General features: G+C 40.7%; 1 protein-coding gene across 1 annotated transcript in view; it reads left to right on the top strand.

Moving 5' to 3' along the window:
- The window catches only part of nup210 (nucleoporin 210), a 59,253-nt gene that overhangs the window by 30,845 nt on the left and 8,523 nt on the right, over positions 1 to 19,885 (top strand). Inside the window, exons 25-31 of the mRNA XM_035741304.2 lie at positions 251 to 430; positions 1,030 to 1,110; positions 1,264 to 1,395; positions 1,713 to 1,871; positions 6,599 to 6,690; positions 8,543 to 8,717; positions 9,061 to 9,236. Coding sequence (XP_035597197.1) covers positions 251 to 430; positions 1,030 to 1,110; positions 1,264 to 1,395; positions 1,713 to 1,871; positions 6,599 to 6,690; positions 8,543 to 8,717; positions 9,061 to 9,236 — 995 coding nt within the window. The remainder of the gene's footprint in view (positions 1 to 250; positions 431 to 1,029; positions 1,111 to 1,263; positions 1,396 to 1,712; positions 1,872 to 6,598; positions 6,691 to 8,542; positions 8,718 to 9,060; positions 9,237 to 19,885) is intronic.

The raw sequence follows: 19,885 nt of genomic DNA, 5'->3' as shown, positions 1-19,885 counted from the left end.
TGAATATTAAGTCATTGTAAATACACACACCCTGTGAGTAACCTGTTGATTTAATCTCCAAATCTCTAGTGTTGATTATTCTAACAGACTGTGCATGATTTGATTGCCTTGACAAATGTAAAGACCCCACATTGACAAGAGTTGAACATGCTGTCAGTATCCTCACTGCTAGTCACGTGAAACTGCTAGTCTACCATATTTATTTATGACACACACAGACACCACCCTTTACCTCGTCTCCATGTTGTAGATCACATCCGAGGGCGGCCCACAGCCCCAGTCCAACATCCTCTTCTCCATGGCCAATGAGGAGATGGCATCTGTTAACGACATAGGTCATGTCAGGGGCATTGCCATTGGCAACGTCACAGTTACAGGACTGGTTCAAGCTGTCGATGCCGAGACTGGGAAGCTTGTTGTTGTCTCTCAGGTAAAATACCTGTAGATCATCGGTACATCATCTCTTTTTCACCAACTGAAAGTGATGTACTTCTATTCTAATGTTTCCTATGAATCTCAAGGCCATCAGACTGTTAAACAGCCACCACTAACATTGAGTGGCTGCTGCCAACACACTGTCATTGACACTGACCCAACTCCAGCCATTTTAATAATGGGAAATGATGTAAATATATCACTAGCCACTTTAAACAATGCTACCTTATATAATGTTACTTACCCTACATTATTCATCTCATATGCATATGTATATACTGTACTCTACATCATCGACTGCATCCTTATGTAACACATGTATCACTAGCCACTTTAACTATGCCACTTTGTTTACTGTTTACATCTACTGTATGCTGCTCTGTACCATCACTCATTCATATATCCTTATGTACATATTCCTTATCCCCTTACACTGTGTATAAGACAGTAGTTTTGGAATTGTTAGTTAGATTACTTGTTGGTTATCACTGCATTGTCGGAACTAGAAGCACAAGCATTTCGCTACACTCGCATTAACATCTGCTAACCATGTGTATGTGACAAATAAAATTAGATTTGATTTGATTTGAACAGGATCAAGTAGAGGTTGAAGTTGTGCAATTGAGGGCCATTCGCATCCGGGCCCCTATCACCAGAATGAAGACTGGGACACAGGTAACACGTGATAAATTAACTGTAATCTCAAATGGTCTCTGACAGTGTCCACAGGACATACCTCACTCTAATTGAGATGGGTTATATTGTGAATATCAGGACTTACAGATGTGTGAGCTGCTTTGAGTTGCCTCATCCTGTCCCTTCTCCTAGATGCCTGTGTATGTGATAGGGCTCACCAGCAGTCAGACCCCCTTCTCCTTTGGCAACACCCTGCCTGGCCTCACCTTCCATTGGTTCACCACCAAGAGAGACATCCTGGAACTCCAATCACGACATGCTGAGGTGGGAACCAGTTTTTAATCTCAAGGTTTTCTTCTTGATGAGTGACAAAGGTTCCATTCAAGGCCACAGGCACTTTCGTTTTCAACTGATTCTATAATGAGCCATAAATAGTGTAGTGGAAAAACTAGTTTGATTAATTTATAGATGAGTCGGATCTTTTGTTTTGAGCTCCTATGATTCTTTGTATCAGAGTGACTGAATTAGGACAAAATGATGCTCCACCTACACCAGAGAAAGAACATCTGATATTTCTACTGTCTCATTTCTAACTCTATTTCTGCTTTCATTCACTGATTAAAATGCCTATCTCTTTGTAGGCCTCTTTCCAACTCCAGTCAGAGCATAACTTTGCTATGAGCGTAACAGGGAAGACTAAAGGAAGGACGGGGCTGAAGGTGGTGCTCAAAGTCACCGACCCAAAGGCTGGACAACTGGAGAGGAAGCTACTAGAGCTCAGTGATGAACTCCAGATCCAGGTACTATATTTATGCAGGCACCTACAGTGCCAGTCAAAGGTTTGGACACACCGACTCATTCAAGGGTTTTTATTTATTTTTTAAAATGTTCTACATTGTAGAATAATAGCGAAGACATCAAAACTATGGAATCATATAGTAACCAAAATGTGTTCAACAATACAACATTCTTCAAAGTTGCAACCCATTGCCTTGATGACAGCTTTGCACACCCGTGGCATTCTCTCAACCAGCTTCACCTGGAATGATTTTCCAACAGTCTTGAAGGAGTTCCCACATATGCTGAGCACTTGTTGGCTGCTTTTCATTCACTCTGTGGTCCAACTCATCCCAAACCATCTCAATTGGGTTGCAGCTTTGGATGCTGTAGTCGATTAACAGCATTCTTACATAGGTATTCCTCTTGTCCAGGTGGGTTAGGGCAGTGTGGTTGCGATTGCGTTGTCTGTGGACCTATTGGGGCGGTAAGCAAATTGGAGTGGGTCTAGGGTTTCAGGTAGGGTGCAGGTGAATATGATCCTTGAATAGTCTCTCAAAGCACTTCATGATGACGGAGGTGAGTGCTACGGGGTGATAGTCATTTCGCTCAGTTGCCTTAGCTTTCTTGGGAACTGGAACCATGGTGGCCCTCTTGAAGCATGTGGGAACAGCAGACTGGGATAAGGATTGATTGAACATGTCCGTAAACACAGCAGCCTTGCGAGGGTTAACACGTTTAAATGCTTTACTCACATTGGCTGCGGTGAAGGAGAGCCCGCATGTTTTGGTAGCGGGCCGTGTCGTTGCAACTGTATTGTCTTCAAAGCGAGCAAAGAAGTTGTTTAGTTTGTCTGGGAGCAGGACATCATGGTCCGCGATGGGGCTGGTTTTCTTATTGTAGTCCATGATTGACTGTAGACCCTGCCACATACAGTGCCGTGCGAAAGTATTCGGCCCCCTTGAACTTTGCGACCTTTTGCCACATTTCAGGCTTCAAACATAAAGATATAAAAAGGTATTTTTTTGTGAAGAATCAACAAGTGGGACACAATCATGAAGTAGAATGACATTTATTGGATATTTCAAACTTTTTTAACAAATCAAAAACTGAAAAATTGGGCGTGCAAAATTATTCAGCCCCTTTACTTTCAGTGCAGCAAACTCTCCAGAAGTTCAGTGAGGATCTCTGAATGATCCAATGTTGACCTAAATGACTAATGATGATAAATACAATCCACCTGTGTGTAATCAAGTCTCCGTATAAATGCACCTGCACTGTGATAGTCTCAGAGGTCCGTTAAAAGCGCAGAGAGCATCATGAAGAACAAGGAACACACCAGGCAGGTCCGAGATACTATTGTGAAGAAGTTTAAAGTCGGATTTGGATATAAAAAGATTTCCCAAGCTTTAAACATCCCAAGGAGCACTGTGCAAGTGATAATATTGAAATGGAAGGAGTATCAGACCACTGCAAATCTACCAAGACCTGGCCGTCCCTCTAAACTTTCAGCTCATACAAGGAGAAGACTGATCAGAGATGCAGCCAAGAGACCCGTGATCACTCTGGATGAACTGCAGAGATCTACAGCTGAGGTGGGAGACTCTGTCCATAGGACAATAATCAGTCGTATATTGCACAAATCTGGCCTTTATGGAAGAGTGGCAAGAAGAAAGCCATTTCTTAAAGATATCCATAAAAAGTGTCGTTGAAAGTTTGCCACAAGCCACCTGGGAGACACACCAAACATGTGGAAGAAGGTGCTCTGGTCAGATGAAAACAAAATTGAACTTTTTGGCAACATTGAAAAACGTTATGTTTGGCGTAAAAGCAACACAGCTCATCACCCTGAACACACCATCCCAACTGTCAAACAAGGTGGTGGCAGCATCATGGTTTGGGCCTGCATTTCTTCAGCAGGGACATGGAAGATGGTTAAAATTGATGGGAAGATGGATGGAGCCAAATACAGGACCATTCTGGAAGAAAACCTGATGGAGTCTGCAAAAGACCTGAGACTGGGACGGAGATTTGTCTTCCAACAAGACAATGATCCAAAACATAAAGCAAAATCTACAATGGAATGGTTCAAAAATAAACATATCCAGGTGTTAGAATGGCCAAGTCAAAGTCCAGACCTGAATCCAATCGAGAATCTGTGGAAAGAACTGAAAACTGCTGTTCACAAATGCTCTCCATCCAACCTCACTGAGCTCGAGGTGTTTTGCAAGGAGGAATGGGAAAAAATTTCAGTCTCTCGATGTGCAAAACTGATAGACATACCCCAAGCGACTTACAGCTGTAATCACAGCAAAAGGTGGCACTACAAAGTATTAACTTAAGGGGGCCGAATACTTTCGCACGGCACTGTACCTCTCGTGTCTGAGCCGTTGCGACTGATTGCCTTGTGGAGGGAATAGCTACACTGTTTGTATTCGGTCATGCATCCGGTTGCCTTGCCCTGATTTTAAAAGCAGTGGTTCGAACTTTCAGTTTTTCACGAATGCTGCCATCAATCCATGGTTTCTGGTTGGGGAAGGTTTTAAATAGTTGCTGTGGGTACAACATCACCGATGCACTTGCTAATAAACTTGCTCACCAAATCAGCGTATTCATCAATGTTGTTGTCCGACGCTATGCGGAACATATCCCAGTCCACGCGATCGAAGCAGTCTTGAAGCTTGGAATCAGATTGGTCGGACCAGCGTTGAACAGACCTGAGCACGGGCGTTTCCTGTTTTAGTTTCTGGCTGTAGGCTGGGAGCAACAAAATGGAGTCGTGGTCAGATTTTACGAAAGGAGGGCGGGGCAGGGCTTTGTATGCGTCGTGGAAGTTAGAGTAATAATGGTCCAGGATGTTTTTCTGCTCAGGTAGCGCATTCGATATGCTGCTAAAATTTGGGGAGTTTTTTGTTTTCAGATTAACCTTGTTAAAATCCCCAGCTACAATGAATGCAGCCTCAGGATATGTGGTTTCCAGTTTACATAGAGTCCAATGAAGTTCATTCAGGGCCATCGATGTGTCTGCTTGGGGGGGTGTATATGGCTGTGATTATAATCAAAAATAATTATCTTGGTAGATAATGTGGTCGACATTTGATTGTAAGGAATTCTAGGTCAGGTGAGCAAAAGGACTTGAGTTCCTGTATGTTGTTGTGATCATACCACGTCTCGTTAACCATAAGGCATACCCCCCCGCCCTTCTTCTTACCATGCATTCCAGGTGACTACCTCATGAAGCTCGTTGAGAGAATGCCAATCGTTTGCAAAGCTGTCATCAAGGCAAAGGGCTATTTTGAAGAATCTCAAATATAAAATATATATTTATTGGTTACTACATGATTCCATATGTGTTATTTCATAGTTTCGATGTTGTCACTATTATTCTACAATGTAGAAAATAGTGAAAATAAAGAAAAACCTTATTAATGAGTAGGTGTTTCCAAACTTTTGACTGGTATTGTATATGCCAGGGGAACTCATATCCCAGGTTCGCTGTTTTTCTTTTCTCCCTTGTAGTTATTTGACTGATGGGTCAGAGATCTCAATCTCCCGGTGTCCTAGGTCTGGATCAGTCCCTTATTAAAGGTTAACAATGAAAATCAGTAGTACTACTGGCCTAGAGGTCTGGATTTGAGAAATTAGTATACTACTACTACCATAACACAGTACCTCTCTTGGTGTTCATACCCAGAAACAGCACTGCGATTGGTTTTTCTGTATGGCAGGATCACACTGTCTCAGAAATATATGACATGACTACTCAGTTTATAGTGCTTATTTATGGACCTCCGCTTGTTTTCCTGTTCCCTTCCGCCTAAAAACAAACTGAAAGTGAACAAACACTGCAAGAAAACATGCTGAGAAGTCAGAATGTAAATCAATGATGTTTTGATTGTGGTTGAATACTTAAAGCAGAAGTTTGCTTTTAAACAACCATATCTTTTATGTAAATAGAATGTTAAAGTATTTGGACCCTTTTATTTGCTATTTCACTAGTTATCTTTTTTACTGAACCCAACCAGCGATTCACTTCCTCCATTCTCGTTGTGCAGTACGGGGTCCCCGAAAATGCCCAAATACGTTCTTTTAGAAATGGATCTCAGTATCGTGATGCAGGTCTTTAGATGTTGTACACATGAAATTGCGTAATTCCACACTTTATCCGTAATGTTACTCCATTTTGTGCGATTCGAGCTGTTTCTCCTAACCAGACTACAGCTCCCTGAAGCCTGCTGCTAGAATGGATGAAGAGGTATCGCTCGGTTCTCAAACAAACATAACGCTGCAGTTCGTAATGACACCATTTCATGTGAACGGCCTCTAAATACCTTCATCACGATACTGAGAGCATTTCAGTTTGTACCAGGATGAATTTGGTTGTTTTTGGAGCCTTTGTTTGTTTTCTTTCTAATCCCCCATACTGTACAACAAGGAGGTGGAAGTGAATCGCTGGTTGTGGTACGTTTCTCAAAAACAAGTGAAATTGCTATTTAAAAAAAGGTTTCCGGGCCCTTCTATAATGTGCCATTTACATCAATAATAGAGATTTGGTTGTAAAAAAAAAAGCTAACTTCTCCTTTTTAAAGTGTAACTTTGTAAAGTGATAAGAAGGCAGATTGGCCTGCGACGTGTCGTGTGCATCCACTTCAAACTGCATTAGACTATGTCGTGTCACGAAGACCCAAACATCAAAGGATGGGTAAAAACCTCCAGTTAATTAGGCCGTCAACTCTTCCCTTTGATCAAGGTTTATGACAAGCTGCACATGCTTAATCCAGCTGTGGAGGCTGAGGAGATACTGATGGCTCCCAACTCTGGGCTCATACTCCAGACTAACCGGTAAGGGAATAGGGACCTACAGTTGAAGTCGGAAGTTTACATACCTTAGCCAAATAGATTTAAACTCGGTTTTTCACAATTCCTGACATTTAATCCTAGCTAAAATTCCCTGTCTTATGTCAGTTAGGATCACCACTTTATTTTAAGAATGTGACATGTCAGAATAATAGTAGAGTGATTTATTTCAGCTTTTATTTATTTCATCACATTCCCAGTGGGTCAGAAGTTTACATACTAATTGAGTGTATTTGGTAGCATTGCATTTAAATTGTTTAACTTGGGTCAAACGTTTTGGGTAGCCTTCCACAAGCTTCCCACAATAAGTTGGGTGAATTTTGTCCCATTCCTCCTTACAGAGCTGGTGTAACTGAGTAAGGTTTGTCGACCTCCTTGCTCGCACACGCTTTTTCAGGTCTGCCCACAAATTTTCTATAGGATTGAGGTCAGGGCTTTGTGATGGCCACTCCAATACCTTTACTTTGTTGTCCTTAAGCCATTTTGCCACAACTTTGGAAGTATGCTTGGGGTCATTGTCCATTTGGAAGACCTATTTGCGACTAAGATTTAACTTCCTGACTGATGTCTTGTGATGTTGCTTCAATATATCCTCACAATTTTCCTCCTCATGATGCCATCTATTTTGTGAAGTGCACCTGTCCCTCCTGCAGCAAAGCACCTCCACAACATGATGCTGCAACCCCCGTGCTTCACGGTTGGGATGGTGTTCTTCAGCTAACAAGCCTCCCCCTTTTTCCTCCAAACATAACGATGGTCATTATGGCCAAACAGTTATATTTTTATATATATATTTATATTATATTTTTGTTTCATCAGACCAGAGGACATTTCTCCACATAGTATGATCTTTGTCCCCATGTGCAGTTGCAAACCGTAGTCTGGATTTTTTATGGTGGTTTTGGAGCAGTGGCTTCTTCTTTGCCGAGTGGCCTTTCAAGTTATGTCAATATAAGTCTATACTAATTTTACTGTGAATGTAGATACTTTTGTACCCATTTCCTCCAGCATCTTCACAAGGTCCTTTGCTGCTGTTCTGGGATTGATTTGCACTTTTCGCACCAAAATATGTTAATTTCTAGGAGACGGAACACGTCTCCTTCCTGAGCAGTATGATGGCTGCGTGGTCCCATGGTGTTTAAACTTGCGTACGATTGTTTGTACAGATGAATGTGGTACCTTCAGGCATTTGGAAATTGCTCCCAAGGATGAACCAGACCAGACCAGGTCTACAATTTTTTTTCTGGTGTCTTGGCTGATTTCTTGAGATTTTCTCATGATGTCAAGCAAAGAGCCACTGAGTTTGAAGGTAGGCCTTGAAATCCATCCACAGGTACACCTCCAATTGACTCAAATGATGTCATTTAGAAGCTTCTGATAGGCTAATTGACATCTTGTTTTGGAATTTTCCAAGCTGTTTAAAAGGCACAGTCAACTTGGTATATGTGAACTTCTGACCCACTGGAGGTGTGATTCAGTGAAATAATCTGTCTGTAAGCAATTGTTGGAAAAATTACTAGATGTCCTAAGACTTGCCAAAACTAAAGTTTGTTAACAAGAAATTTGTGGAGTGGTTGTAAACATGAGTTTTAATGACTCCTCCCTAAGTGTATGTAAACTTCCGACTTCAACTGTACCTACCTAGCTTCACACCTGAGACACTTTGAAAACTCAACATTTTACTTTGAGCACTCAGCATTGCACATTACCTCTTCAGTTCCATTTCAAATGACACCATATCCTCTCTATAGTGTCCTACTCTTGATATTAAACCAACCGCTTGAGTCGTCTCCAGAAAATGGAAAGCTACTAACTCTGGTGGTGTGTGTGTGAACAGGGACGGTGTGGTTGCTCTGTCCTACCGAGTGCTGGACTGTCCTGACCAGGCTACCATTGTCCAGGTGGATGAGAAGGGCCTCTTGTCCTCCGGCTCGCTCACGGGCTCCTCCTCCCTGCTGGTGACCTCACAGGAAACATTCGGTGTCAATCAAACCCTGGTCCTCGCAGTGAAGGTGAAACCCTCTGCTCCTTAATTAAATTATATGAACCTTTATTGTCCCAATGGGAATAAATAAAATGTTAAAACAGTACAATGAATGAGAATATGAAGTCATTTTGTTAAATTAATAAAAAATAAAAAAAAATTAAAGTTTACCGCATCTCATGCAAATGTTGCCAATAACCAAAACTTCATTACCCATACTTATGTCTAGCATCTTAATTCATGCCATTATAAAGTCATGACAAATGGCAACATGTTTTAAGACTGTTAGTGAGAGATGGATTGCTTGCAGTTGACTTCGGTCTAAGTAGATTTCCTTACATTGTAGTCTATCCCTCTCTGTGGTTTCCCAGGTGGCCCCTGTGTCGTACCTGCGTTTCAGCACCAGTCCAGTTATCCACAACCCTTCCAGGGACAGCCTGTCTGCTATTCCTCTGGGCATGGTGCTTACTTTCACTGTTCACCTCCATGCTAACACTGGAGAGGTCCTTCACAGCCACAACTCCCTGCTCACATTCACCACCAACAGGTAAGTTCACAAATGTTTTTTTCTGTTTAATTGTGGGGTTTGCGCAGCAAGAGCCCTATCTTAGTTAGTCGATCTTCTTGTTCTTCTTCGTTCTTGTTCTAGAAACTCCGCTCAAAAGTTCAAAACGTCCAGAATGGTCTCACTCGAGTTGTTTGTAAATACCACTTTTTGATATGTTATACTTTTACGTTATTAAACTGATGGTCTATTTTTTTGTGGGGGCCTACATCTGCTTTTCATCAAGATTATAATGATCCCCATTTTGACATCATCACTTCCAACTGCCATTCTCTAAGTAAAATCCTGTAACTTTTGACACAAATCAGCTAATTATTCCACTTTGCAACAACTTAGACTAAGTTCAAGTGTTCCCATCTTCGTCTACTTCTGTGCGACTCAAATCTGGCGTTCGGGCAAAAAAATTACAACAGTTTTGCATCGACCACATTTTCTGTAACGTTTTTGCAAACAACTGCCGTTTTGACCACTACCCCAACAAGTTTGACAAAGTCAGAGTCGATGGGATATTTGTCTACTCTGCTATTCATATCTGTTCGCAGAATCAAAATATTCACTACGGAACTTACGGTACGGTACAGCTGTTTTAGGTGCATATGTTCTTCCAACTTTTCCCAAACGTCCTCCGTTTTGACCACTAACGCAACGAGTTAGACATTTTTTCTAAAGTATGACATTTCCCCTACTTCTCTGCTGGTCAAATCCGCAATTGTATTGTGCATACCAATCTGTAACGAGCCATTTTAGTAAATTGCTCTAGTCTCTTTCTAGCTGCTGTAAATTATGTCAGAAGCAAGCAGATTCATTATTTTTCAAACAACAACCGTTTTCACCACCAACCCAACAAGTTAGACAAAAATATGAAATATTTCCCTAATTCTCTGCTTTTCAAATTGGGAAGTGGATTTGGAATCGTGTGTAACAATCTCTAGATAGAGCAGTTTTAGTAACCTGCGCCTGCTCTTTTCTAACAACAGCTCTGTGTCATTATTGAGATTCCAAAACGGAACTGTTGCTGGGATACTCACTGGCACTTAGGGACAAAATTATGAGGAGAGAGAAGTGACCACAATTACTGTACACAAATATTGACCACACAACAACTGAGACAAAAAGTTAAAGCATTTACATATTCGTCTACTTTTCTGCTGGCGTTTGAACCAAAATATATTTTGATAAAGTGACAGCAATTAAGTACTGTGACCGCATCAACAACATTTTGACCGTTTTGACCACCACCCCAACAAGTTAGACAAAGTTAGAGCGTAAGGAATATTTGTCTACTTCACTGCTATTCATACAGTGGGGCAAAAAAGTATTTAGTCAGCCACCAATTGTGCAAGTTCTCCCACTTAAAAATATGAGGCCTGTAATTTTCATCATAGGTACACTTCAACTATGACAGACAAAATGAGAAAAAAAAATCCAGAACAATTGGTGGCTGACTAAATACTTTTTTGCCCCACTGTATATGTTCAAAATATTCACTATGGAACTTACGGTACAGCTGTTTTAGTAACTGCATTAACACATCACTTTTCTGATTATACAGATAGCAGGCAGAACACACACGGATCCCCTACCAAATCAAACCCACTCCAAAACCAGACTTAAACAGGCATGATATACATTGAGTAATATAATCAAATAGTAAAAACATATATATACAAATGGGTTGGTTGGGTTGTGGAGTTGTGAAATTAGCTGGGTCCATGTTTTCTACAAAGGAAAGGTTTCCAGATATTATAACATGCAATTGCAGATCCACCTAACGGAGTAGGGTATTTTCTTTAGCTTGAGATATTGCATAACTTCCTTTATCCAATGGTTAAAAAGAGAAGGAAACCAATCCTTCCACTTAAAAAGTAGATGACGTCTAGCTAGAAGAGTAGTAGAAGACGTCTAGCTAGAAGAGTAGTAATTGTCAGCATGATGCCCAAGGGCCTCCTGTGGTGTCACTCCAAATAATGGAATGAAGGCAGAAGGTTCTATAGGTCTCTGCAGTATCTTAGAAAACTCTCAAATGAAAAAGTCTCAAATTGATATCCAGAAATATGTCATTTTTGGGCATGTCCAAAAATAGCCTGTTCACTTTGGGAATGTTATTTTTCCAAAAATGAAAATAGTGCCCCCTAGTTTCAAGAGGTTTAACGTACAGATCAAACTCATGCCCACTTTGATATAAGGGTTCACTTTAAAAAATATAATCTACAAGGGAGATAGGTGGGAGTGATGGGAAGTGACTAGGGTATGAAAATGCAAAACTAAGCAATTGCAGGTATCTAAAGAAATGAGATCTAGGAATATTGACCTTTTGTACTAGCTGTTCAAAAGATGCAAAATCCATATCAATGTACAAGTGGTTCAGTGAGGGGATCCCTTTTCCAGACCAGATATGAAACGCCCGGTCTAATAATGATGGAGAGAAGGTATTGTTCTTTAATAATGGGGCAGAAGTTGCAAATTTACTGATCAAACGATCGCCTGAACTGTTTCCAGATTTTCAGCGAATGTTTTACAATAGTGTATTTGTATTTATATGTAAATGTGTATTTGGAAACAGGCTCCGCTAATGCATGTTTTGAGCAGAGTAATAATGCTGCCAATGGAGTTTGGGCCACAGGATGAGATCTCCAAGGTCAACCATTTCGGGCCTGTAACAGCAGGGATTTCTGTCATCCAATACAGAATTATTCTTATATTAGCTGCACAATAATAATATTGAAAGTTCAGAAGTGCTAGACCAAGATCTCTGCAACGTATCCGAGGGTTTTTCTTGTTGCAGATATCAGTTTATCTAAGGAGATGAAAAAAACATTGTCAGATAAGAATACATTGAATTAACTACAACCAATGTAATACGTTAATTTTAACTGTGTTAATTCTTCCACCTAAAGAAAGTAAATCCCAGCGTTCAAGATCCTGTTTTGGGGATCAAGGGAGGGAAATTGGCTTTATAGAGATCTTTGAAATTGTGTGTGACCCCAAATATTTATGTGTAGTCACTCTGAAGGGCACGTGACTAAAATAAGTTTGCATGACAGAAGGGTTAATAGTCATCAAGCCACTTTTTTGTAGATTAACTTTATACTATTTTACCAAATGTCTTTAGTAGAACCTGGATCTCTGGAAGACCAGTTAACGGTTCAGGCAAATATAATAGCATGTCACACGCATAGTGAGACTTTATGCTCTAAGCACCCTCTTTGAATACCTTTTGATAGTGGTGCTATTACATATTGCTATGGCTAAAGGCTACGATGACAAACAGCTGAGGGGATAGAGGACAACGCTATCTTGTCCCACGTTAAAAATAGGATGAAAGGTTATTATTTGTGCGCACTGCAGCCATAGGGGAGGAGTAAAGGACTTTGATCCAGGACATAAAATTGGCGCCGAATCCAAATTGTTTGAGAGTATAAAATAAACAATCCCAACCCACCCGATCAAATGTTTTCTCGGCGTCAAGTGATAACAATATCTCTGGAGTGTCAGATGAAAAGGGATTGTAGTATATTATAAAGACTTCTGATTTTGAAAAAAAGAGTGACCATTTTTTATGAAACCAGTTTGATCTGTAGAGATGAGGACTCAAAACGGCAGGCAAACATCTTAAACCCAGCAACAACAAAAAACGTCCTCTCACTGGCAACTGTGTTTTATTTTCAGCAAACTTAACATGTGTAAATATTTGTATGAACATAACACGATTCAACAGCAGACATAAACTGAACAAGTTCCACAGACATGTGACTAACAGAAATTGAATAATGTGTCCCTGAACAAAGGGGGGTGAGGGTCAAAATCAAAAGTACAGTGAGGGGGGGAAAGTATTTGATCCCCTGCTGATTTTGTACGTTTGCCCACTGACAAAGAAATGATCCGTCTATAATTTTAATGGTAGGTTTATTTGAACAGTGAGAGAGACAGAATAACAACAAATCCAGAAAACCGCATGTTAAAAATTGATTTGCATTTTAATGAGGGAAATAAGTATTTGACCCCTCTGCAATACATGACTTAGTACTTGGTGGCAAAACCCTTGTTGGCAATCAGAGGTCAGACGTTTCTTGTAGTTGGCCACCAGGTTTGCACACATCTCAGGAGGGATTTTGTCCCACTCCTCTTTGCAGATCTTCTCCAAGTCATTAAGGTTTCGAGGCTGACGTTTGGCAACTCAGATTGAATCTTGAGATTTTATTAAAGAATTCGCTCGGAAATTCGTCGGTCCAGGGGATTTCACACACTGCATATATTTAATTGCCAACACAGTCTCAGGTTCATCTGTAGGAATATATACGTTCTCAGAGAAGGTGTCGAGTAAGGTAGCATTACCAGCGGATTCGGAAATGTATTATTGTGAGTAAAAGTTATGAAAGCTTGAATTGACCTCTAAATGATCAATACATTTGTAACCCAGCTTGTCAGGTATCTCAGGTATGGTGTGTGCTAGCATTTTCCCCGATTTCTCTCCGTGTTCATCATTTTATGTCAAAATGTACTAATTAGATTTTAAGCTTGTCGAGATGAAAGAAGATCGAACTCTGACACTTCAGACAAATGTTGTTTTAGTACATTTACGGCTGAAGAGTGTGAATATGCCAAATCCAAGATTGTATTTATAAGTTCCCCAAGCCGTTGAATATTACACTTCCTTAATCTATGCACCGTACAAAATAATTTGGCCCCTTTAGATGAGCCTTCATTGATTACCATACAGTTGTAGGAGACATTCCAGGGGTTTGATTGAGCTGCAGATGGAAATTTGAGATATAAAAGCGACAAAGGTTTCTTCTGATAGCAGTAGTGAGTTTAGCCGCCAAGGACGATAATTACTCTGTGTTTTCGTTATAAGTAGTATCATAGTAAGAGGAGAATGACCCGAAATGACTAGTTTGGTAATCACAATCTGTGAAAAATGGCAAAAATCTATTGTCTAGGAAAAACGTGTCTATACATGAGAAGGCCTTATGAACTGGCGAGAAAGACTACTCCCTAGCTGTGGGATTGCGGAAATGCCACGCATCGGATATGCCATATTGAATTGTTGATATTGTCTTTGATGATACCTCAGGAGAGCTCCGATCCAGATTGGGTGACAGTAGACAATTCATATCACCACCTAGTATTAGGTTGTGTGTGTCCATTTTTGGTAATCGAGAAAATACATTTTGTGAAGAATGAACTGTTATCCCAATTTGGTGAATAAATGTTAGCCGATATAACCTGTGTAGTATACAGTATTCCTACTACAGTAATGAAACGGCCTGCTGAATCTTCCTCTACACTTTACATTGCGAACGGTGTGTTTTTACCAATTGAAATGGCTGCTCTTTTAGTTTTATCATGAAAATTTTAATGTATGATGGTCCTGTGCTTTATCTACCCTGGATACGGGTGTACCTTCAAGGAATATAAATGAGCAGCTTCATGGTAATAAATTAAATGTTAACAGAAGGAGAATTGACTCACCAGAACTAAGGCACGAATGTTACCTAACAATAACAATATCAACTGATACCACTGGCAACACTATACAGTATCTACAGAAGAGAGACCGAGTCTACAGTGGTAGACACATTCGTCCATTACCCTAATCGCTAAATAGGTGAACATTCAGCCATTTGCTTCGTTCGACCTCGGTAGAATGTTCGCCTTTACAAAGGCCATCGCCTTATGGGGTCTTGGAACTCTTTCTCGGGGCCGTTATATGGAGCCCGGCAGGAAAAGCCACACTATACCAAAAGTCGGACCGTCCGCGGAGTAGATTCCTGACATCATTGAAAGCGGCATGGTCACGAGCAGCGCTGGGGGCATAGTCTGGGAAGCTGGAGATGGGTGCCAAATTCTCTGGCACGCCGAAGAACATCAATACAAAAGTGTAGTTTAGCCACAACGATGCAAGGTTTTCCACCAGGCTTTCTTGCTTGAGATCCCCGACGTGGGTGCTCGGTCCTCAGCTACAGAGCAAGAATCTTGGCCTTCAAAAACCTCAGGGTTAATTTGTTTTGCCGTCCCGAGAGGTGGAGCAGCTCAGCTCCCACTTGTTGAAGAACTCACTGACAAAATAACTTTCTCTTGTCAGTGACTCTACTGAACTTTTGCAGGTTAAATGCCATTTATGCATTAAATCTCAAATATAATTTGAACAAAGTAAAGCATGTAATTTAAAGGCTGTGTTTCCTAGTTATTTTTGAGTCAAAGCGCAAAGAAAGTATTAAATAAATGCAATTTCAGCAGGAGCTCGGAAAACATGACATACTCCATGGCTTTCTCACTAGCGCCCCTAAACTGCCATTTTGACAAGTTAGAGAAAAATATTAAAATGTATGAACTCTTACTAATCTGTAACTAGGGGCGTTTTGAGTAACCCATCGCCTGCTATATACTAGCCACAGCTCTGTCCTTGAGATTCCAAAACGGAACCTTTGCTAGGATACTCACTGACACAGAGGGACAAAATTACAAGGAGATTAAAGAGTGACCACAATTGTGACTCGTTTCTTGAAAACTAGGTGTATGTTGCGCGTCACTACTTCACAGGAGAATTAGTTTTTGGTCAGAAATGCCTTAATAACAAACTTGTATGCCATCTATAAATATGAATACAATTCTTAAATTACGAGCCTAGTTGGTTTAGCCTAGTCGCTAGCTAATGTTATGTGTATGATCTGTGTAGTAATATTGTTCGTATCTCAGAGCCATTTGCTTCGCTAGTTATAGAGAACATTGAACCGCAGATTCATGCAGGGTAAGTAATGTCATGAATTGAGATTATGGTTAATTGTTTACCTAGCTAGCTACATGTCCTTAAAAAAAATCCACTATGCAAGTAACCATTTCAATAGAATGTCTCTGCGACAACTGTTGATAGCCAGGGAGAATTTACCAGCTACGTCAATCTATTCTGATTTCAGAGCACTTTTGTTTGTGTGCCAGAGTGCAGAATAACTGATGAATTTACGAACGCTCAACACCCGTTGAATATGGCCGGTGTCAGTAAACATTGGGAAAAAAGCATACATTTTTGCCAGCAGCCCAGCTGCAGTCACCAATGCTCTGGATCAAATAAAAACAGCCTAGCCAGCTCTGCTTGGGCGAGTACAATGGTTCGTGAGCTGTTCTCTCATTTGTGTCTGGAAGTAGCTAGCCAACGTTAGCAAGTTAGCTTGGGTGCTTGACTGCTGTTAGGACAGAACGCTCGGCTCAACCCGTAAAGAGATGGGTGGGTGTGAACGATGCTGAATGGGTATAGACAAAGAGCTCTCCAGTAAGTACCACAATCTTCAAAGGCCATTTTCTCAAAAGTGAGGATACAACCACACAACTGCTTTCCACATCTAGTGACCACAACCACAAAATTACATTCCACAACTTCAGACCACACATCTAACTACTGCCCATATCCACACAACTACTCAACCACATAACTACTGACCACAATTACTGACCAAATCTACTGACTATCAATGTAAATTTAAAATTATTTCAATATTTTTATAATATAATCAAAGTACTTATATTTTAATTTATTTTTTAATGTCACTACCACCAAGCCGCACAACTTCACTTGTAAAGTTACCATCTAGTGATTGTTGCTTTCTGTGAAGGTCCTTAAAGGTTTTCATTTTCAAGTTACAAAGAACCCCACAATTATACTATTTCGGTGCAGGCTTGAAAGTCAAATGAAGGGCAACTTGTACGTGAGATACTGTATGAAGCAGTGTTGGCTGCTGAGGGGAGGACAGCTCTTAATAATGGCTGGAATTTAGTGTAATGGAGTTAACCTGTTGCGACGAGCAATCCCGTATCCGGGATCGTAATTATAGCCTCGTAATTATAGCCTCAAGCTCATTACCATAACGCAACGTTAACTATTCATGAAAATCGCAAATGAAATGAAATAAATATATTGGCTCAAGCTTAGCCTTTTGTTAACAACACTGTCATCTCAGATTTTCAAAATATGCTTTTCAACCATAGCAAAACAAGCATTTGTGTAAGAGTATTGATAGCTAGCATAGCATTAAGCCTAGCATTCAGCAGGCAACGTTTTCACAAAAACAAGAAAAGCATTCAAATAAAATAATTTACCTTTGAAGAACTTCGGATGTTTTCAATGAGGAGACTCTCAGTTAGATAGCAAATGTTCCGTTTTTCCAAAAAGATTATTTGTGTAGGAGAAATCGCTCCGTTTTGTTCATCACGTTTGGCTGAGAAAAACCCCCGAAAATTCAGTCATCAAAACGCCTAACTTTTTTCCAGATTAACTCCATAATATCGACAGAAACATGGTAAACATTGTTTAGAATTAATCCTCAAGGTGTTTTTCACATATCTATTCGATGATAAGTCATTCGTGGCAGTTTGGTTTCTCCTCTGAATCACATGGGAAAATACATGCAGCTGGAGATTACGCACCAATTAAGACGGAGGACACCAGGCGGACACCTGGTAAATGTAGTCTCTTATGGTCAATCTTCCAATGATATGCCTACAAATACGTCACAATGCTGCAGACACTTTGGGGAAACGACAAAGTGTAGGCTCGTTCCTGGCGCATTCACAGCCATATAAGGAGACATTGGAACACAGCGCCTCAAATCTGGCTCACTTCCTGTTTGAAGTTTCATCTTGGTTTCGCCTGTAGCATTAGTTCTGTGGCACTCACAGACAATATCTTTGCAGTTTTGGAAACGTCAGTGTTTTCTTTCCAAAGATGTCAACTATATGCATAGTCGAGGATCTTTTCGTGACAAAATATCTGGTTTAAAATGGGAAAGTTTTTTTATCCATAAATTAAAAGAGCGCCCCCTATATCCAAGAAGTTAATAGAATGGTATCAAACATATGAAACATTACTCAATCCTAGCAAATGTTTTAAAGCCGTTTTACTCCCCCCAGCAGCCTCCACTGGTATGAAGATGTACACATTGGGGAAGAAAATATTCATAGGGAAGGTAAGGCCAGGTAGACGATTGAGATGGGGTGGCAGGGTTTAAGAGATGTCTGTGGCTGTTAGCTGTGTGGACCAAGGCTGCTGGAAATATTGTGCCATGTCTTCTCTCTGAGTGCTCTTTTAGTTTGAGGAAGCCTGGAAGAGCACTAATGTCCTACACTCCAATTTCTTAGGAAAAAATTGCTTAAAGAGAGTTAGACAAGAGATGACAGCACTCCAAACGGTTCTGCCTTTACCAGTGGAACAGAACATTGAATATGGCACTTAAATCTCTCAGAATACATTTATTCAATCAGGTCTGGTAGCCTTCGCAGCAAAGTAAACATTGTATATAACATGGCGACAGCATCCCTGGTATTCATTTTCTGAATTACATTTAAATGTTTATTTTTAATTTTACCTTTATTTAACGAGGCAAGTCAGTTAAGAACAAATTCTTATTTGCAGTGACGGCCTAGGAACAGTGGGTCAACTTGTTCAATGGCAGGACGACAGATTTTTACCTTGTCAACTCGGGGATTCGATCTAGCAACCTTTCTGGCCCAACGCTCTAACCACTAGGCTACCTGCCGCCCCTGAATGCATTATATGTGGTGTATTTCTTTAAATATACAGTGACTTAGGAAAGTATTCAGACCCCTTGACTGTTTCCACATTTTGTTACGTTATAGCCTTATTCTAAAATGGATTAAATTAAGAAAAGAAAAATCCTCAGCAAACTACACACAATAACCCCTAATGACAAAACAAAAACAGGTTTTTAGACATTTTGCAAATGTATTTATATTCAGACCCTTTGCTATGAGGCTCGAAATTGAGCTCATGTGCATCCTGTTTCCATTGATCATTCGTGATGTTTCTAAAACTTGATTGGAGTCCACCTGTGGTAAATTCAATTGATTGGACATGATTTAGAAAGTCACACACCTGTCTATGTAAGGTCCCACAGTTGACAGTGCATGTCAGAGCAAAAACCAAGCCATGAGGTCAAAGGAATTGTCCGTAGAGCTCAGAGACAGGATTGTGTCGAGGCACAGATTTGGAGAAGGGTACCAAAACATGTATGCATCATTGAAGGTCCCCATGAACACGGTGGCCTCCATCACTCTTAAGTGGAAAAAGTTTGGAACCACCAAGATTCTCTGGTCTGATGAAACCAAGATTGAACTCTGGCCTGAATGCCAACCGTCATGTCTGGAGGAAACCTGGCACCATCCCTAGGATGAAGGATGGTGGTGGCAGCATCATGCTTTGGGGATGTTTTTCAGTGGCAGGGACTGGAAGACTAGTCAGGATCAATGGAAATATGAACGGAGCAAAGTACAGAGAGATCCTTGATGAAATCCTGCTCCAGAGCGCTCATGACCTCAGACTGAAGCGAAGGTTAACAGGACAAAAACCCTAAGCACACAGCCAAGACAACGAAGGAGTGGCTTCGGGACAAGTCTCTGAATGTCCTGGAGTGGCCCAGCCAGAGCCCGGACTTGAACCCGATCAAACATCTCTGGAGAGACCTAAAAATATCTGTGCAACAACGCTCCCTATCCAACCTGACAGAGCTTGAGAGTATCTGCAGAGAAGAATGGGAGAAACTCCCCAAATACAGGTGTGCCAAGCTTGTAGCATCATACCCAAGGCAACTATACGCTGTAATCGCTGCCAAAGATGCTTC

This window comes from Oncorhynchus keta, chromosome 28 (genome assembly GCF_023373465.1).
Source record: "Oncorhynchus keta strain PuntledgeMale-10-30-2019 chromosome 28, Oket_V2, whole genome shotgun sequence".
NCBI lineage: Eukaryota > Metazoa > Chordata > Actinopteri > Salmoniformes > Salmonidae > Oncorhynchus > Oncorhynchus keta.
This window is presented reverse-complemented; position numbering and strand designations above follow the sequence as displayed.